The following is a 20,939-nucleotide window of genomic DNA, read 5'->3' on the forward strand; positions in this document are numbered from 1 at the left end:
CCTGGTAGCCTGATTTATGCAATCAGCCTCGCTCCTGATCATGCAGATGACAAAATGTGAGTAGAGGTTGACCCTCTGCAAAACAGCTGGACAATTCATGTTGGAAAGAAGGAGTGTACATTGCATTCTTTGCTCATGCAAACGTCCCACTGCTAGGTCAAACCCAACTCATGCTGGTGACTCAATTTACCTCAACAGGATTACTCAAGAGAGTAAAATGAGCAAGCTTTGGCCCTCAATCCATGGCAATATTGCCCAAGAGAGGACTTAGTAGACACTGCGCGACCTTTCCATGCCTTAGTGTCTCATGCCGCCAGTTGTTTTACATTTTGATACTCTTCGTAATGACCCAGTGAATGAACATTATTTGGTGGCAACATGCATACTTACACGTTCCAGTGTAGTCATTCATTCATTAAAATAAAAATGAACATTTTATACTTTTTAATTAAAACTTTTCATGAATACTCACACTGTGGTCCTGCTGGCATAACTTGGCATTGCTCCACTGGAATAAATGGGGCCAGATTCCCACCTGGTGTAAATGGAGGTAGCTCCATTGAAGTCAATAGATATACGCCAATTTACACTTGCTGAAAATGTGTCCCTTGCTGTTATGGGAAGGTATCTATTAATCTAAGACACTTTGGGCCTGATTCTCCTCTCCCTTTTACATCAGTATCGGTCCACTGAGGTCAGGAGACTCACAGCTTATGTCGATATCAATGAGAGGAGGATTGAAGTCTTGATATCGTCCATAAAGCCAATGCATGTTGGAATGGAATGCATGTTGCTATGGCAATGTCTGGACAGATCACATGGGAGCTGATGTCATTATCTTTGTCATAGATAACGTTACATTTATAAATGTAACCTCCAGATATGTAAGCAACCGAGCTCTTTCTAAACTCTACACTCCCGTGATTAGAGCACCCCCTTGCTACAACTCAGCCTTATCCCTACCATTGGAGGTTTAATTAAATGATTAATTTCCTGATTTCTTACCTGTTGAGCTTCAGTTGTTAATGACTCACATAACTGGCAATAAGTGGCAACAGGAATGCTGGGGGAACATACATTGTGCAAGCATCAGGTTTTCTGACTGCAATAAAAAAAATCTGTTTTAATTCAGATTCTTTCAAGTTCTCAGGCAAAGGAAACTAGTTTTGGAAAGTTACCAACAGAAAACAAGCTACGATACGATGACGATGCCCCTAAGCCTCTAATTCTGGATCCATTATCTGTGCTGGCTGCTCATGCACCTAACTCTGCAAAAATCCAGCTCAAGACAAGGTCTCAGCTGCCTGCTTTCGTTATGCAGAGCAGTATCCCATTGAAGTTAATGGAACTAACTGCATAGCGAAGTACCATTCAAGGCAGACATGGCTGGCAGAATCTGGTTTATGAGTAATTCCACTGGCCAAGATTTTCAAAAGATTTTCTTGTGATTTTCAGGGGTTTTCACAATTTGCGATACCTTCCAGGGGACCGCTTTTCAAGAAACTGCTCTCTGAGAATCAGAGCCCCCTTAAACTGGCTCAAGTAGGGCACCCAAAAGGCAAAGTGACCAAAATCACCAGAAACTTCTGAAAATCTTGACCAGTGCGGTAAGCGCAATGAGAGCATTAACCTGAGTGAGGAGGTGCAGCATTGGACCTAAAACCAGAACGCTGTGAATTCCACTAGCAAATGTCACTACTGTGCATTGATGACTGGAAACCTCCTGTTGAATATTGTAATGTTGCAGATCAGCAGGTGAAAAACAAGCACAACAAAAACACACCTTCACTCCTTTACTTTTAGGATTGACCCTGACTGAGAAGTCCAATAGAAATGAATAGGAAATGCTACCCTTTCTATACGTTTTTTTTAAAAAAAGATTCCTATAGAATTGAATAGATAATTCCATCCCTCCTGTATCATTTCATAGGGTGGCTCAAACAGACTGTAGACTTCTCCTTATGTACCAAATGCCATAAACCGTATCCTCCGCTGGTGTAGCTCCAATAACTTCAAGGCTGAAGAGTCTGTCTGACCCCATAAAAACAATGAGGAGTCCGGTGGTACCTTAAAGACCCTGTAGAATTTAAGTAATTTCTATAGACCCCTATTGATTTCATTCCAGTTCAAATCTACAGCGCTCTTCCTTAGGGAGCATTCGCATATGATAATGCTTCTTAATGTAGTATCAGGTTTCAGAGTAACAGCCGTGTTAGTCTGTATTCGCAAAAAGAAAAGGAGGACTTGTGGCACCTTAGAGAGTAACCAATTTATTTGAGCATGAGCTTTCGTGAGCTACAGCTCACTTCATCGGATGCATACTGTGGAAAGTGTAGAAAATCGTGTATAAAAAGATCTTCTACACTTTCCACAGTATGCATCCGATGAAGTGAGCTGTAGCTCACGAAAGCTCATGCTCAAATAAATTGGTTAGTCTCTTAGGTGCCACAAGTCCTCCTTTTCTTTTTCCTAATGTAGTATCGATTTTTTTTTTTTTTGGAATGAACGTGATGAACGTGGCTTCATCTTTGAAAGCCATTTCAACAGTCAATTGCAGCTCTGTTTGCCATAGCTAAAAAAAAAAAAAATGAATTAAAGCTAAAAAAGCTTAAAGCTAAGCCTTTCAAAATTGCCTCGAGGATTTGCACACCCAACTCCCACTACAATGATCAAGAGTTGGTCGTCTAAATTCCCAAGGAGCCTTTGAAAAATCTCTCTCTCACATACACACACATACACGCACACCAGTGCTGTAATAGCCGAAACTGGCATTATTGGTGTCTTTAGGTATGCAGATTTCTAAGCAGATTGTGTATCATGTCCTCTGCAATAAGAACATGCAGCCCCTTTGCAATGTAAGAACCATCCCCCAAGCCCTGCAAAGACTTTGAGCATGGAAGTAACTTTACCGGTTAAAGTCAATTGTATTGTTCACGTCAATAGAGCAGCTGGTGTGGTCGTTTACAGACGCTAGCTCTGTGATAGTGGATGATCCAGCGACTAGTCCTGACACACAGGAGTAGCCTCTTCATGCCAAATCTCATGAGTCAGAGTTTCAGAATCAGGCCTACAATCTTGTTTAATTAAAAAAACAACAACCCTGCTGTGCAAGGGCAAGTAAGTGCACTCCGTTACTTTCTTGCCCACAAACAATGCATTTTTCAGAGCCAGGCGGCTACCTAGGTGTGTTTGACAAGACAAGTCGCTGCAAGGTACGTCAAGCCCATGAATGCAGCGGCTCAGCTCTGCATCCCATGCCAAGTGCTCCGAGCGGATAAAAGAAGCGGCTCCCAGCTCTCACCTCAGAGGGGTTCCATCTCCTTCGCTCTCTGCTCTTCTCCCTGCAGCACAGCTTCTATTCCTGCACTTTGCTCCCCACTCGTTTCGTTCTCAATTGAACGAGCCACCATGAGTCGAATCTCCATGAGAAAATCAACGAGCGGGGGTGGAAGCAAGACCTTCAGCTCAGGTTCTGCTGGCTTAAGTGGAGGTTTTGGTGGCGGCGGTGGTGGTGGCAGAAGCAGCTTCAGCTCGGTCTCTGTCTCTCGGGTCGGAGGAGGAAGAGCTGGCAGCTTTGGAGGTGGTGGCGGTGGCGGTTTTGGAAGCAGAAGCCTATATAGCCTAGGTGGAAATAAAAGAGTTTCCTACAGTACCGTCAGCGGAGGTCTCCGGAGTGGATTTGGTGGTGGTGGATACAGTTTTGGTGGAGGAGCAGGCTCTGGCTTTGGTTTCGGTGTTGGAGCAGGCGGTGGTTTTGCTCTCGGTGGAGGTGGTGGGTATGGGTTGGGTGGTGCTGGCGGTGGCTATGGGTTGGGTGGCCCTGGGTTCGGTGGAAGGGGTGGCCCTGGGTTTCCCATTTGCCCACCCGCTGGCATCCACGAAGTGACCGTCAACCAGAGCCTCTTGGCGCCGCTCCACCTGGATATCGACCCGGAGGTCCAGAAAGTGAAAGTGCAGGAGAGGGAACAGATCAAGACCCTCAACAACAAATTTGCTGGCTTCATTGACAAGGTGAGCACCTGTCCTGAATCCACAGGCTGCAAAGTATCTTCTCTGGATTGTTCAGTGTCTTCAAGAAAAAAAATTGAATGCTATCCTTTTCCATGAGCATGCATTGCCTGGGCAATTTCTGTATTCACCATGGTTTATCCACAGGCAGTGGATTATTAGTATTAGGAGAAATCGCTGATTTAAAAACCAGGAATTTTTCTTAAATCTCCATTTCACGCTGCGGGGACAATAAACTGTTGTTTTTTAAAAATCCTTCTCAGCCTTTCACTTGATGATAAACTCTCCGCTAGTGTAATTCGGTGGAGCTCCATTGGATTCAATGGGGTTACATTGATTTGAAGTAGTTGTGAATCTGGGGCCAGATTTTCAAAGATATTTAGGCACCTAAAGATAGACCCCTAGTGGGCTTTACAAAAGTACCCAAGTAGGTAAGTGCCTAACCTGCTTAAGTTCTTTTGAAAATCCCGCTTGCATCTTTAGGTTCCTAAATGCCATTGGAAATCTGGCACCTGGTCCCAAAATGCCTATATGAAAAGTACCTGTCATATCCTCCCTACTCCCATCTCTCTCTCTCTCTTTCTCGCTCTCTGCCCTGAACTGAACAAATCAACTTTTTTCTCCTCAATGGTTTTGTGAATTGTTTGAATGGGTTTAAGCACCTGCCCGTGGGTTCTGTTTTTCCCCCAGGTCCGATTCTTGGAGCAACAGAACAAAGTATTGGAGACCAAATGGACTCTACTGCAGGAACAGGGCCAGACGACCATCAAACGGAGCCTGGAGCCTCTTTTTGACGCCTATATTAATAACCTCAGGAGGCAGCTAGATAACCTCTTGGGGGAGAGAGGAAGGCTGGATTCAGAACTGAGGAACATGCAAGACATGGTGGAGGATTTTAAGAACAAGTAAGAAAGTCTGCATTAAAATCTAGGCTATTGGCATGCATGAAAAACCAAGCCAGGCATTTCATACTGTACTGAGTATCAAAATGCCTTACATGGGCATCATGTGGCATTTGCTGCTACTCAAAGCAGATGCATACACTGAGCCAGATTCTGATCTCGGAGCATCTGGCTCTAGCTCCATTGAAGGTCAGTGGAATTACTCTAGCGTAACTGAGATCAGAATTTGACCCACTGATTTGTTAAAAATTAAACAGCAGAGGCTTTTAAAATTCATATTCACAAGTATAGTTGATGTGCAAAAATTTCAAAAGCACCGTAAGTGACTTAGAAGCTTAAGTCCCATTTTCAAAAAGTGACCTAGCACTTAGAACTAAGACCCATTGACTTCTGATTTTCAAAAGTGACAGGTACTTAGGTGCCTAAATCCTACTGGCTTTCAGTAGGACTTAGGCGCTTTTGAACATTTTACCCCATATCTAAAATGCCTTCTCTCCATCGCTGATATATACAAGACACTCTTAACCTTTGCATCCTATAAAGCATTAGGTAGCAAGACTGGCAAAGTGCCAATCTGAGAAAATTACACTTGAGGATCAGAAAAGTTTAAATAGATAGATGTGTTTTTAGGAATCTGCACATAATGTTGGCATGGTGGAATGGAATGAATTGGCTTCTAGTATTCATTTGTGTTTTTTGTATTTGTATCTTTCATTGGCTTTTTTAATGGTCCAAAATAATACAGTCTATTTTACTCATTATACTATGGTTTCTGGAGGATGGAAATACTGCATGGGAAATAGACTGTGTCTTATTTCAAATCCCTCTTCATTGCCTCTTTCATCTCATTCCCACGCCAAAATCGGATACAGAGTTGGCAAAAGCCTTCTGGAGACATCCAGATCACCTTTGCCGCAGCACGGTCAAGATAATGCTTCCTTTCTCCTATCTTTCCAAGATCCACCCTGCCTCTTTGATTTAGCCCTAAGCCATGAAGTTTCACAGAAGCATATTTTTAGCTTAACGAAGTGCTTTTGCAAAACTCCAGCTAAAAGATCTTGGAATAAATTGTACAGTTAGGTAGACAGGCTGATTTATGATGTATTTACAGGCATTTCCATGGCAGTTGCATCTAAAGCAATTAGTGACACTTGATAATGGGCCCTAATCCTGCAAAGATTTTAACCACATGCTTAACTTGATGCCTGGTGGGTAGCTCCACGGGTTTCAGCTGGGACTAATAAGAATGCAGAAAGTTAACCATGTGGGTAATTCTGTGCAGGTTTCAGGTGAGTAACCAACCAGTAGGTACCCTTACATCTGGGGCTAGATTTTAAGCAAGTGTGTCAGTTCTGATCTCTGTACTATTTTTCAAATGTAGACCCCTTCTTTCAGCAAGCCACAGCTAAAGAAAATTGGTGGTACTTATATGGCCCCAGGCTGCACAGCATCTGAGCAGCTCGCAGTTGTGAACGTATTTATCTTAACACCCCTTCACTAGCAGTGCTAGTGTCCTTCTTAAAGATGGGGAATGGAGGCATGGAGCCATGAAGGGTAACATTTTCCCAGTGCTTAAGTCACTTTAAAATGTATGATTCCATCAAAGTCCAAGGGAAGTTTGTAGCAGAGCAAGGATTTGAACTTAGGTTTCTGACCTCATGTGCCTGCACGCGACACACTGGACCATTTCCCTCTCAGGCAGTTGTAGGCGAAGTGCTACAATTAGCCACTTCACGATGTGGCTTCTGCTACCACCAGACCTGATACCACTAGCTAAGCTTGGAGACACAGTGGCGAGATTTTCATAGGCACAGGTTGCATCTAGGCACCCAACGCCCATTGATTTTCAGTGGGAGTTGGGCCCCTAACAGCTCTGGATTTAAAATCCTTCCCCCTCTCCCCATGGCCCCTATCGTTTGGAATAGGAGCGGCTTGCATCATAGAAATGTAGGACTGGAAGGGACCTTGAGAGATCTTCTAGTCCAGTCCCCTGCACTCAAGGCAGGGTCTGTGCCTTCTCCACTAGTCACTCAAGCTGATGGGTCCTGATCGAGCACTCTCTCTCAACAGATATGAAGATGAAATCAACCGGCGCACAGCTGCAGAGAATGACTTTGTAGTGCTCAAGAAGGTGAGTAGAGCAGCGTCGCTCATGGGCCTGAGTCCGAGAGGCGTGTGGTACCCGCAGAGTCCAACCAGCACCAGTGGGAGCTGTGGACCCCCCCCAGCCCCTGCTCGACTGGGACCTGTCTGGGAATTACAGCTCAAACTGGCATTGGAATGTTTAGCAATACATTGTGGACGAGGTCCTCAGCTGGAGTAAATTGGTATGGTGTCATTCACCTTGGAAATGAAACCCCTTCAGGGCTGAGAGGAAGAAAGCCTCTTCCCTACTGGCTGCATGCTCGTTACACGGAAAACAGTGGCTGGTGGCTATGCCTAGTGGTAAATCTAGTAGCCCCGCCCTTACCCTCTTGCACCCTAAACCTTTGCCACCCCCAAATCCAGGGTCTCCGGGGCTGAGAAGGGCTGGCACAAGGCACTTGGCACCAGCTACCCAGGAACTGCTCTAGGAACTGCAGTCAGAACTACCAGGATGTCCCTTTCCAGCCTGAGAGCTGGCTGCCCTACCCCCGTAACTCTCCTTGCTCACCCTCCTATCCCTCTGCCCACACCACACCCCTAACATCCCCGCACCGATTGGCACAACACTGCCCCTCCCGCACCAAGTGCTGCTCACCTAGGACCATCCCTGGCCACAAAAGAAGGGACCGGCCTTGCCCTTTAATCACACACTTTAAAAGCACTTGTACATCACGATAGAGTGACTTCTTAGGCAATAACACTCTGCTAAGGCTGATGACAGCGGACAGGTGGTTTTTTTGCTGTTGTCACCAGTGCCCTTTGGCTGACTCTGTAGCTCGTCAGGATGTCCGTGACCTTTGTCTTCTTTCCTTTAGGATGTAGATGGCTCCTACATGAACAAGGTCGAGTTGCAGGCGAAAGCAGACGCGCTGGCAGATGAAATTAATTTCCTGAGAGCTCTGTATGAAGCGGTAAGCAGCTGTCCCCCACTGTTTTAGAAACTTAGAGAGTTCCCCACCCTACTGCACCAGGCACTGATGCCAATCTATGGTATTTGTATGGTCCCCTTTAACATGGGACCTGGCACCTCATAGTCGTCAGTGTATTTATCAAAATTTTCAATGGTAAAATTTCCAAACATTTTTGTTGGTTTCATTCTGCTTTTCGAGTTCGGTTTTTGAAAAGCCCCAAAAAGGAATGTTGGTTTTAATTCAAATTAAATCAAAATGGAAAAAAAAAAACCCAAAAAACCTTGGTTTTATTAGAGGTTGAAATTGTCCACACCAAAAAAATCAAAACATTTTGAATGAAAAATTGTTGCTTAACATTGTTTATGACTACTTATTACCTGCATTATGGTAGCACCTAGGAGCCACAGTCACGGACCATGACCCCACTGCGCTAGGTGCAGTACAAATGCAGAACAAAAAGAGATCCCCTGCCCCAAAGAACTTGCAATCTAAGTATAAAACAAGAGGGGAAAGGCGGAGACTGACAGACAGACAGGGGAGCCCAAGGAAACAGAGAGACACAAGTAGTCAGCAGAATGGGCAGGGATCTCAGGGCACCAGCTGCCTCACGGGTGTCAGCTCTACAATGCAAATGACCCAGGCTTTGCATATCTTCTAGGAACTGAGCCAGATGCAGCAGCAGGTCTCCGACACCTCCGTCATCCTGTCTATGGACAACAACCGAAGCCTGGACCTGGACAGTATCATCAGGGAGGTCAAAGCGCAGTACGAGGAGATTGCCAACAGGAGCAGAGCTGAGGCGGAGTCTTGGTACCAGACCAAGGTGAGTAACCAGGATCATGAGTGGGACTGAAGGCCAATAATGTTCTGGGCTTTTTTTATTCCTCTTATTGCATTCAGTTCCTCACATAGCACCATGGTAGCCAATGGGAGCTTTATCCTTGACTCTGACGGGTACAGGATCACATTTTAGAATGATCAAGTTTGCCAGAAGCTGGGAGTAGAGGACAGGGGATGGATCACTCAATGATTGTCTGTTCTGTTCATTCCCTCTCAAGTACCTGCCATTGGCCACTGTCGGCAGACAGGATCCTGGGCTAGACAGACCTTTGGTCTGACCCAGTGCGGCCGTTCTTAAGTTACATCAGGAATGGATTTGGCTCATTGCACACAGTAATAACAATAGTAAATGACTCTGCAGAGATTTTCATCATTAGTTCTCAAAACACTTAACAGTGGTGGATAAGTATAGTTTTAAATATGGGGAAACTGAGGCAAGTACCGTTTAAGTGATTTGACACTGGTTGCCCAAAGAGTCAGTGGCAGAGCCAGCACTGGAAGCCAGGTCTCGTGACTCCCACATTACTGTTTTAACCACTAGGCCACAGTGTCTATAGTCCTTGGGGTGCAAGGCTGGGAATGCTTTCTTTATTGTAGTAATTACAAGTGTGTCTTTGCTCTAGACGCAACATTAAGAATAAGTGGAAACACATTTGGGTTCCAAGTCCTGTGATTACTAACGCTAGATGAACACACAAGGCCCAGCTGCATACATACACCTTTGCCCTGCTAGTGTCTGGAGGCTTCTGAAGTACAAGACATAGGGCTCCCAAGCTATTTAAATGGATACTATCCAGTTCCTCAAGCTGCAGTAAGTAATGGGTCGTGTTCTCCCTGCCCCGCACCCTTATGTCTGAATATTTAGTTTGAGGAGCTGCAGATCTCCGTCGGGCGGCACGGTGATGACCTGCGCAACACAAAGGTCGAAATTTCCGAGATCAACCGGGTGATCCACAGGCTGCGGAATGAAATCGACAATGTGAAGAAGCAGGTACGGTGGAGCATCTCGTGACCTGGGGCCAGCTAGTGGTTGGGCGTGAAGCACAGGCCGGGGGCAGGAGGGAGCGTGTGCGCTGAACAACGGTTCGGCTGATGGGTTCGGAGCAGGGAGGTGGTTGAGGGTCGTCTCGTTTTGTAAGAAATGGTGATGCCAGCCTGAAGGAAGTGTGCACGGGACGCTGTGCATTGCATACCAAGCACTCACACTTGCAAGGCCTCCATTACCGTGATAGCTCATGTCTCTCCCGAATCTCTAGCCACTGGCCCCTCCTTTCACTCAACTCTTCTAACTCTCAGTGGTAATTTTCTGGTGGTCCATGGAGCAGTTCTAGGCTAGTGCTCTAACCACTGGGCCATCCTTCCTCTTTCTTCCTCTATTAAAAACAGTAAAGCAGCTCTAGTTTACACCAGCTGAGGATCTGGCCACATCATGGCCAGGGGGACTCTACCCAAGATGCAATACACACTGCCGATAAGCTTGAGAACCACTGATATTGAGTACATATCTGTTTGCCCCGTACTTACACAAATTTGATTCACGTTAATGGAGGGGCTGCTGATTTACACCACTGTAAGTGAAAGGGGTCTCATGCCCATTCCATTCAGTGAAATTACTCCTGGTTTACTGTACTGTAAGCAAAAGAGGAATGACACCCAGTGGAGTTACTCCCAATTTACACTGGAGCATGCAAAAGAGAATCATACCCATTGACTTCAGTGCAGTGACTCCTGACTTACACTGTCACATGCGAAAGAGAATCGTATCCATTGACTTCAGTGGAGTGACTCCTGATTTGCATCTGTGCATGCGAAAGAGAATCATATCCATTGACTTCAGTGGAGTGACTCCTGATTTGCACAAAGGGGACTCATGCTAATGATTTCAGTGATCTGTTTATTACTCCAGGCTTACATGGGCTTACATGCCCAGAGTGAGCTTTCACTCTCACATTTGGTTACCCCATTAAATAATAACCACACTTCAATGTTCCCGGTTCACAGTGCGCCAACCTACAAGCGGCCATTACCGAGGCCGAGGAGCGCGGCGAACTGGCCCTCAAGGACGCCCGAGCAAAACTGGCTGAGCTGGAGGACGCCCTGCAGAAGGCCAAGTCAGACTTGGCCCGCCAGGTGCGGGAGTACCAGGAGCTGATGAACGTCAAGCTGGCCCTGGATATCGAGATCGCCACCTACAGGAAGCTGCTGGAAGGAGAAGAGAGCAGGTGGGTGCACGATGGAATGCCACCACAGCCCTGAGGCAAGTGAGCAGCCCAATTGCTCCCCTGAGCGCAGGATGCGAGATTGGAACCCTATAATTCCGGGTATGTCTACCCAGCAACGGCGACGTGTGACTGCAGAACCCGTGCTAGCCCTGACTGGGCAGTGACACAGGCTCCCCACGTGGGTACGCACCCAGGCTTGGACTCAAGCGGCTAGTCTGTACTGCTGTGGCTTTGCTGCTATTTTTAATGAGCTGGGCTGATCAAAGCTGCCTTGGGTATGTCTATCACACATGCAGCATTGACACCTCCCAACTGCAGCGTAGACATACACCCAACGAGGGACGGAACAAAGGCTAAATTTTCGTGTGAGCAAATAAGGTGCCTTCCTTCATGTTTGCCCAGCTCCTAGCACACTGCGAGTGGCACCGGAAATATGTCCCAGTAATTAGAAGAAGATAGGTAAAATGCCGCTGTAATTGGAGCAGAGATGGGATAAGGTGCTGCAAATGCAATCCCATGACTGTGAGTACTGTGAGCTAGATTAGATGAGACTGATGTGTGATGCTTGACTGATGTTCAGAGTTTAAAGATGGGAACCCTAGTGCTGGAAGCTTTCATAAGGCTGAAAATCTAGCTGACAAAACTATATGTGTGAGGTGGGCTGGTGACTAGTCCCTCCTTTTCCATTGTTTTCATCCGCACTCTAAATGTTTTACCTAAACATCTCATCCGGACATTGGGCAAATTTCAGCTGGCTCCAAAGCTGGCTGAACAACGGGAGAGGGAAAATTCACCAAAATTCAGAAAACTTCCAGTCTTCCCCCTTTCATTTTTCCATGGCCTTAGAAAAAGTTTTTCCCTGAAATTTCCAATCCGGTTGGCTCTAATAAGTAATGGAGCTGGAATTTTCAAAGGGAGTAGGTAAGGCCTTTTTGAAAATTCCAGCCTATGCTCCTAAATCAATTCAGACTCGAAATAAGGTGCAACTTACCTAGGGCCAGGGTAGATTCTCCACCGCTATAGGTCTTTAAGTCAAGACTGGGGGCCTTTCTAAAAGATATGTGCTGGCTCAACCAGGACTTATGGGTGCAGGAATCCCTACAGGAGATTCTCAGGCATGGGTTATCAGAGTAGATGAGCACAATGGTCCCTTCTGGCCTTAATGTCTGCAAATCTGTCTGTATCGGTCATTGGCTGCCTGTGAGTTGAGGGCGCCACTTACATCCTTTCCTTCCTGTCTCTCTCTTCCCTAACAGGCTGGCAGGAGAGGGAGTTGGACCCGTGAGCATCTGTAAGTGATTCGAACTCTGACCTATCATTGGCTTTTCCAAATGAAGGGGATGTCTGGGTTTGGTTTCCCTCTGGAAAGCACAGAGGTCTCAGCTGTTGTGCTTGTCGTTTTGCAGCGGTGGTCAGCTCCTCAACTGGATACAGCGCTGGAAGCAGCCTAGGAGGAGGATACGGAGGTGGGCTTTCCATGGGAGGTGCCGGAGGAGGTGGCAGCTACGGTCTCAGCATGGGAGGCGGAAGCGGATTCAGCATTGGCGGCGGTGGCGGTGGCGGATTTGGCTACGGAGGTGGGCTCGGCATCGGAGTGGGCAGCAGTTTCAGCTCTGGAAGCGGAAGAGGCCTGGGTGGAAGTCTGAGCTCCGGCGGGAAGAGCAGCTCCAGCGTGAAAATCGTATCCAAGACCACTTCCAGCAAAAAATCCATCAGATAAAGATGAGGCCCCCAGCGATCCCTGCATGAATGAAAACACGTTTCCTAACTACTGAAAGCAAGTGCAGCCCTTAGAAATCCATTGTGTAAATAGCTGAGCTAAGCCCCTCACTCATGTCCTTTCACCTTTTCCCCGTGGATTGGGTTCAGCCAGGATCTTACCATGGAAATCAGGAAGGTTGTTGGCCAAAGCATTGGTTGCAATCTGTTTCACATGTGGGGTTCTGACCAGCACAGAGGCCAGACCGTATTCCTGATTCGGCACGTGCTTTATCGTTAATTCCCATGGGAATCGTGAACTTAAAGATGAGCTGAAGCGCTTTGCTGAATCAGGACCTGTCTGATCACCACGCCCAGTTAAATCAATCACTCACAGCTGATGGGAAGGGGGATTTCCATTTTCATGCTGTGCAAACGTGCCTAGATATATGTTGCCTGAAATCCCTTTCCTGTTTGGGCGTGTTCATTTAATTCACAGTAAAAAGAAAATTTGTAGCGGCAGCCTCACGAAATTACAAACCGTCTGTTCTAGCCAAAGAAAATAGTTACACGACACTATAATACGGTAAGATCTGTGCCCCAACATGCGTTCTAAGATGCGGGTGTCCTCCTTGCAACCAAAAACTATCTTCAGCGCTGTCATTTTCATGTGTGATCCGGAGGAAAAGGTGATTGCTTTTTTGGTGTATAAACTGAAGCACTGATTTCTAATTCTTTGTCCTCATGGCTACCGCCCCTTGACTTTCGGGCGTATGGTACCGTATGTCCAATAAACAGCATGTGTCATTTTTAAACTGTCGTTTTCCTGTTTTTTCCTCCCCAAAATATTCTGAGGTGTATTATCATAGCATCAAGAGGACCCCAATTGAGAGCAGGTCTCCATAGTAGGAGCGTCGCCAGCAGATCGAGGGAAGTAATTATTCCCCTCTATTCGTCACTGGTGAGGCCACACTTGGAGTATTGCATCCAGTTTTGGTCCCCCCCCACTACAGAAAGGATGTGGACAATTTGGAGAGAGCCCAGCGGAGGGCAACGAAAATGATCAGGGGGCTGGGGCACATGACTTATGAGGAAAGGCTGAGGGAACTGGGCTTATTTAGTCTGCAGAAGAGAAGAGGGAGGCGGGATTTGATAGCAGCCTTCAATTACCTGAAGGGGGGTTCCAAAGAGGATGGAGCTTGGCTGTTCTCAGTGGTGGCAGATGACAGAACAAGAAGCAATGGTCTCAAATTGCAGTGGGGGAGGTCAAGGTTGAATATTAGGAAACACTATTTCACTAGGAGGGTGGTGAAGCACTGGAATGGGTTAGCTAGGGAGGTGGTGGAATCTCCATCCTTAGAGGTTTTTAAGGCCCGGCTTGACAAAGCCCTGGCTGGGATGATTTAGTGGGTGTTGGTCCTGCTTTGAGCAGGGGGTTGGACTAGATGACCTCCTGAGGTCTCTTCCAACCCTAATCTGCTATAATTCTATGAGCTCAGGCCTGCTGAATTTCAGGCCAGGACATTAACCAGAAAAAATCCTCCTTTTCCCCTGAAGCTGCACACATTTGAAGAAGTGGACAAAGAGGAGTGGGGCGGATAGCAGGCGCCAAATGTTTAGCAAGGTTTCATGCCTCAATGTTTATTGGCAGTGTCTAAACCATTATAACACCTCCCCCCCCCAAATCCTTATTTAATTGTGGAAATGCTGAAATACACCAATGAAACTCAGTGCGTTCAGAATAAGAATTTGTGGAATACAGTGGGAACAGGTGACATCCCCAAACTGGCCCTACCCTAGCAGACACATGCAATGGGTACTGTGGCTGGTCCTTCACAATGGGTACAACCCACCCCTTACCTTTCTGGAGTTTAACTTTATTTTTACTGAAGGCTGAGATTTTCAACTGGTCTTAGAGAAACTGGATTCCTACCCAGATCCCTCAGGTGGCTAGAAATCTCAGCTTAAAAACCTACAACATGGCTTCACAAATGTTTCTTTGTCCCCAAGCGCCCTCTAGTGGTGGCTTCTCAAGCTTTCGCTCTGCTCTTCCCTCTAGATCTCTCTTACCCCAGAAACACACTCCTCCTTTTAATGGTGCGAATGAGACCCACCCAGTCTGAGTACCAGGCTGAGCCAGTATAACAGCTCTGCAATCTGACTCCCAGTGACAACCAGAGAAGCAACAGAATTAGAAATGTTTGTTAGGAAGGAAACACTGTCCATATTTCATGAACATAACTGTATAAATGATCCATGGAGGGTAATTCAACCCTGTTGTCTGTGATCAGACACCATAGCCAACAACTTGGCTGTGGGACAGACCAAGGGGAAATTCCAACTCCACTAGGTATTGTTTACATTGCAATGGCAGGGTGCTTTCCAGCAGCATGGTTTCTAGGGCTTTGTTTTGTTAAGCGGAAGAAGAGAATTACCCTCCTTCCAGGAGAAATGAAGAGATGTTAGACTATTGATGAACTAAGTGTTGCAAGAGCATATGGTCTGCCTTAAGTTGGAACCAGATCTCTTAGTCCTGTCGGCACCCCTGATCAATTAAGGTGGGGAATTTCTAAAGGGGCCTCCAATGGAAGCTGGATGCTTAATAGCCTTTAGGTGTCTTTGGAAACCTCAGCTTACACACAGAACGATTCCCATGTAGCTTTTTGCTTCTTCAACCCACCGCTAAATAGCAGGGATACCAAAACTGAGGGGGGGGGGGCTCTTAGTGGAAATACCATGAAGGCTCCTTCCCCATGTAAACACATATGTGCTGGGATTGGGGGAGGTGACAATGGGACCCAGAGAGTCTGGAGCAGGTGCAATGGGGCCCAAAGGTGTTGGGTGTTGGGATGCAGGACCTGCCTGCCTCCCTCCTGCCCACTGAACCTCAGAATTTATCTTCACTCCCCTCCTATCCTCCCAAACCCTGGCCCCATTCACAGGGAGCTTTCACCCCGCCCCCAGCTAAATAGTCCTGTTCATAGAAAGGAGGCAACAGTACTCCACGATGTATTTAGATTCCTGCCTCTAGAGCCTTCAGTCCTATGCAGAGCTGGCTTAAGAGAACAAATCCACCTTAAACTGGATAGTGAAGACATCGGGTTTTGATGGCTCCTAATAGCCACAGAACATGGTTCTGGAGATGAATTAACAGTTCCCTAAACTCTACAGAGATGTTCTAGAGGAGCATTAACAAATGCTCCCACAAGAATCACCCCCTGTGACGCCCACTGGATCTGTGACGGACAGTCCACGGGCTCAGCTGTAATTGACACATTTGATCTCTTAAGGAAATACAGCCCCTTTTAAAAGTGGACCCAAGAGGAGTTTCCTTCCGGCTGAAATGCAGGTCAAACCCAGCCAAGAATCTCCTAGGGCTGAATTCTAGATGCTTAGGGCCTGATCCTTCATTGTCCTGCTCCTTGTGCAGTGATTTACAAAAGTGTGAAGTGAGTGTGATAACTGCAGTGAGACCCAGATTGCACACTTCCCTGCAGAGCCCCCTAGCCTGCAAACAAGACCAGGAAACCCCCGGAGGATTTAGAGAGCCGGGAACCAAGCTGGGAATCATTTCTAATTCTGTTATTTTTCTGGTTGTCACTGGGAGTCAGAAGCCGGGAATCAAGCCCATAGAGTCTAATACATTGTACACAGACTAGGATAATGGGAACACTCAGCTAATCACTATACTGGCTTCTAGATGCATAGATTCCAAGGCCAGAAGTCCCTGTGATCATCCAGTCTGACCTCCTGCATAACCCAAGCCAGAGAAATCCCCGCAAATAATTCTTAGAGCAGATCAACGGAGGTGGTTCAAAGGAGCCTCTGAAATATTACAATCTACAAAGGAGGAACTGAGACTGCAGATCTGCAGTATGGTGGCCATGAATAAAACCTGTGGTTCTGAAGAGGGGCAAAGAGACAGAGGCAAGTTACCCCACAGAAGGCTAAGTGCCAGCGAAGATTGCTGCCTCAGGAGAAGATGTCGTGGAGAGAGCAAGTCACACCTACACTTCAAAGCAATCTAAGAGCATGAGTGGCCTCCGGGTACCGCTGGCGGGCGGGGACATGCTAGCAAAGGAGTGGATCGCCCTGTTTCATGGTAACGCCCTGGTGGATTTCATCCCAGTTTGTTCCTTCAGGGAAGGAGGTTTTTTGGTCCTATGCCCCTCTGAGGTCATGTGCATCCTCCAGCTGCTCAGGAGCTTGTCACACAGCCCTCCCACGCCTAGGCAGTACCGATGGCTTGGAGACCTGGCCTCCTGCCATGATTGCCCCTGGCCAGGTCCCTACCACCTTTAAAGGGCTCTTCCCCAGTTAAAGGGAGCCCCCCAGGCTGTGTTCCCTTCTCTCTCTAATTGCTACAGGGAAAGCAGGAGGGGGCAATGTGTGTCTCGCTGCCCAAACCCAGCCCAACCCCTCTTCCATCTCCCTTCCAATCTATGCAGCCCTGACCCAACGGAGAACGCCCTTCAAGGCATGAGGCAGAGGGAGGTTGTACTGTGAAATTGTCTGACCTCCCTTTCCCTGCAGGAGGGGTAAGATCCATGCTTGGATGAACGGATTCGTACCTGGTTTTGGAGGCATGATCTGTCCTGGAGCAAGGGTGGCGTCTCACAGACAGACTTGATCGCTGAGCTTCTGTGATGCAAAGAAACAGAAGGCAAGACCGACACACACACTTGTATGGCAACTGTCAGTAGTTTAGCCATTGCCCCATCTCTGCTGTCGCTATGAAATTCCTAGGTGTGGCCTCTGACGGAGAGCTGCCTTAGACCAGTCATCTTTCCTTTGATCTTCTCTTGCATGTCTATTAAACTTTGCTTCATTTAAGACACTTTTGAAAGAAGCTGGGTTGGGAAATGACATTTTTCGAGAGGACATAAAAAAATAATTTTCCAGCCAAATCTGAAAAAAAAAAAAAGTTTAAATGAAGCAAAGCTTACTAGAAACGTTTTGTCATTTTCTTTGAAAACCCCCAAACTCCACATTGTTCGGCTTTGGAAATTTTTCTAGGAAAACTGAACTTCAAAAAGGAACTCGATAAGTTCATGGAGGATCGTTACATCAATGGCTATTAGCCAGGATGGGCAGGGATGGTGTCCCTAGCCTCTGTTTGCCAGAAGCTGGGAATGGGCGACAGGGGATGGATCACTTGATGATTACCTGGCATCAAGTGTTTTGTTCATTCCCTCTGGGGCACCTGGCACTGGCTACTGTTAGAAGACAGATACTGGGTTAGATGGACCATTGGTCTGACCCAGTATGGCCGTTCTTATGTTCTCATGAACTTGCTTTAGTAGAAATTTCCATTACATTGAAAAGGCATTTTCTATCCAAAAAATATTTAAATGGAACATTTTCAACCAGTTCTAATTCTTTCATCTTAGTCTGCTCCAGGGACAGTCACCCTGCTCTATTCTCAATGGCTAAGACAACAAATTTCTTCTCCGTGACAAAAAGGGGGAAGGACTCGAATAGTCCTTGATGCTAAGTAGTTGGTCCAAAATATTGCCCATCCCCAAAAGGTGCTTGCTCCAGCCAATGAGAAGCCATGAAAGACTAGTTGAATATTAGTGATGGGAATGGGGGCCCCAAGGTTACCAGTCAAAGTGGTCAGGGATTTTTTGACAAAACATATTTTATAGAAAAATGCTGATCTGGTGGAACCAAACCTTTTCACAGAAAAGCATTGGATTCAAATAATTAAAGATAGAATATGATACATTTATGAATGGGATTCGTGACAGGGTTTTCTACGATAGCAAGGGGCTGGGCTCAATGCTCCTGGAGGTCCTTTCCAGTCCTCCATTCTGCATTCCTCTGAATTTTCTCAGCTAAATTTTTTTTTGAAAAAACATTTCTACATCATCACAATGTTCCAGCTGGACATTTCTGAAATGGAAACTCAGCTGTTTGGTGGCATAGGAAGCTCCGGGAGGGACGTGGGAGGAGTGGGAACGTGGTGTGCTCAGGGGAGGAGGCGGGAAAGAGGCAGGGCTGCGGCAGGGATTTGGGGAAGGAGTCTGAATAGGGGCAGGGAGGGGACAGAGTTAGGGCGGGGACTTTGGGGAAGGCGTTGGAATGGGGGTCGGGGCAGGGGAGGAGTCTGGGTGGGGCCAGGGGCCGAGTGGGGGTCAAGCACACACCGGCGTGAGCAGAAGTCGGCACTTCTGCTCTGGTTTCACCCCTCCGCTGGGGCTGAGAGGCAGAAGTGGTGAAGAAACCAGCAGGCCAGCGCTGCTTCAACTTAGACTTCCCCCGTGTAAGAGGAATTCTCAGCCGGTGGGATCGGACCAGTCTCTGCTCCCTTTTCATGGATAGTTTGGGACTAAGGTTACATCTACACTTGGAGCTAGGGGTGAGATTCCCAGCTGGCACAGACATATTTGCTCTAGTTCTCATTGAGCTAGCAGGCTAAAAAAGTATGCTAGATGCCTGAGTATGTACCCAAGGGATCCAGGTGGGTTTGCTCTCAGGGCGGCTAGCCTGTGCGGCCGCTCCCTGCTACCGCAGCTACATTACTATCTTCGGCACACTAGCTCGATGAGAGCTGGCGTATGTGTACACAAGTGGGGAATCACACCCCTAGCTCCAAGTGTAGATGTAGCCACAGAGGTTGGAGCAGGCCAGGGGAGGGTGAGGAGAACCTCACCTCTAAGACCAGATGAGCTCACTGGCAAAACAGATATCTGCTTCTGAAAGGTGGATTCGTTCATGTGGTGTGCATAATAAATTTCTCCAGCCAGCTACTAAGAAACACAATGTTTCGACAACAGTCTAGGGTGGGGGCTGCATTGTCATGATCAGTCACCCCAAACCTGTGGCTGCGGCTCCTTGCACATTACTTTTGCCTTTTGTCTGTGGCTTCTTCTTGGAATTCCTTTCTGATGAGTGACAGCCACACCATCCCCGCCCTATGGTAAAAGCTGAATGGAAAGTTTCATTTATTTCCTTTTAAGTTGGTTAGAAGAGTTTTCTTTTGCAATAGACTCCACCCCAGCTAGTATGTTCTTTGGCTAGAAAGACATGTTGCAAAAGTAAAAGGGGGTAACCAGTGAGTTTTGAAGTGCAGCTTGGTATCGAGGGCTGTGATTTTCAAAGAAGTCTATGGGATTTCAGTAGGTGATTGACAGATGCATAGGTACAGGGGGACTGGATGCAGTCACAAACTACTTCGGGCTCCTTATTTTTCACTCATCAGGGGAGGAAACCATTTAAACCTGAGGTCTTGATTCTCCACTGTTGTGCTGTTTGTGTGGTCATTCACAGTTGTGCAAAGTGACTACAATGAGGGACCAATACGCTGTCAGCAGCATAAGTGAACAGAGAACTGATCTGGTATCATTCTATATCTATCAAGTGATGGGCGCTGTCTTTGCTGAAGCACTGGGGACCCTACAGAGCTAAAAGGATGAGCTGTTTCGCACACAAGCTGCTGTGATGATAGACTCATATCATAGAATCATAGAATCTCAGGGTTGGAAGAGACCTCAGGAGGTCAGCTGATCCAACTCCCAGCTCAAAGCAGGACCAACACCAACTTGATCCTGTGTGGATCAAGCAAAGAGGGGGATCTGTAACATGCTCACCAGTGGGTTACATCTGCACAGGTGCAACAGATGCCCCTCAGTGCAAGTCAGATGAGAATCCGGCCCAGAATATTGTCTGCAAATCAAATATCCTTTGGGCTTGATCCTGCATTCTCTTACTTATGGGACTATCCCTTACTCATGGTTTCTGGGACTATGAATAAGTCTACTCAGATGAGTAAAGGTTTGCAGGACTGGGCCTCAGAGCTGCAACGCCCGATTGAGCCACCTGCATTGCTATCCTGGCATACTCATTGGCGATATTAGTGCAAAGGCAAGTCTATGAGATAACCAACCAATATGAGGGCTTGTCTGCATGGAGACTCAGTGCACGGCAAATTAGGGTGTCAAACTACAGCGCACTAGCTTGCCATGCACTAACTGGCCGCATGGACCCTGCTACAGTGCACTAAAGTTCTGTTGTGTGCTTTGATCTACAGCTGCTTTCGGGATCTGGGCTAAAGGAATAACAGCTCTGGGGCCATGTCCTGCAATCGTCCTGGAACTCAAGGAGCCTGCTTCTCCTCTCACACCAGTTTTACATGGCTGTAACTCCACTGACTGCAACTGACTGGTACAAAGAGGCTGGAACAGGCCAGGGGAATGGGAGGGGAGACCCTA

At 47.0% G+C, this 20,939-nt stretch overlaps 1 protein-coding gene and 1 long non-coding RNA gene across 2 annotated transcripts; one reads left to right on the plus strand and one right to left on the minus strand.

The window, feature by feature from the left end:
• Positions 1-475: 475 nt before the first annotated feature.
• On the minus strand, positions 476-3,219 carry LOC311510804. The gene is made up of 3 exons (XR_014709141.1): positions 2,910-3,219; positions 1,006-1,102; positions 476-535 (listed from the first exon to the last, which is right to left on the minus strand). It is a non-coding gene; the product is annotated as an uncharacterized lncRNA (long non-coding RNA).
• A 67-nt stretch (positions 3,220-3,286) lies between these two features.
• LOC311510783 (keratin, type II cytoskeletal 5-like) lies at positions 3,287-13,541 on the plus strand. Its single transcript, XM_084610760.1, has 9 exons — positions 3,287-4,011; positions 4,699-4,913; positions 6,981-7,041; positions 7,871-7,966; positions 8,625-8,789; positions 9,672-9,797; positions 10,808-11,028; positions 12,285-12,319; positions 12,435-13,541. Exons 1-9 carry the CDS (start codon positions 3,409-3,411, stop codon positions 12,746-12,748), a joined length of 1,836 nt encoding a protein of 611 aa, XP_084466886.1. The 5' UTR covers positions 3,287-3,408; the 3' UTR covers positions 12,749-13,541.
• The last annotated feature ends 7,398 nt before the right edge of the window (positions 13,542-20,939 follow it).

Source organism: Lepidochelys olivacea (genome assembly GCF_965140295.1).
Source record: "Lepidochelys olivacea isolate rLepOli2 genome assembly, chromosome: 20".
Taxonomy (NCBI): domain Eukaryota; kingdom Metazoa; phylum Chordata; order Testudines; family Cheloniidae; genus Lepidochelys; species Lepidochelys olivacea.

Coding starts and splice junctions, on each gene's coding strand:
- LOC311510783 (XM_084610760.1), top strand. CDS start 3,409: ATGAGTCGAATCTCCATGAGAAAATCAACGAGCGGGGGTGGAAGCAAG. Junction 4,012..4,698: donor TTGCTGGCTTCATTGACAAG/GTGAGCACCTGT, acceptor TTTTTCCCCCAG/GTCCGATTCTTGGAGCAACA. Junction 12,320..12,434: donor AGTTGGACCCGTGAGCATCT/GTAAGTGATTCG, acceptor GTCGTTTTGCAG/CGGTGGTCAGCTCCTCAACT.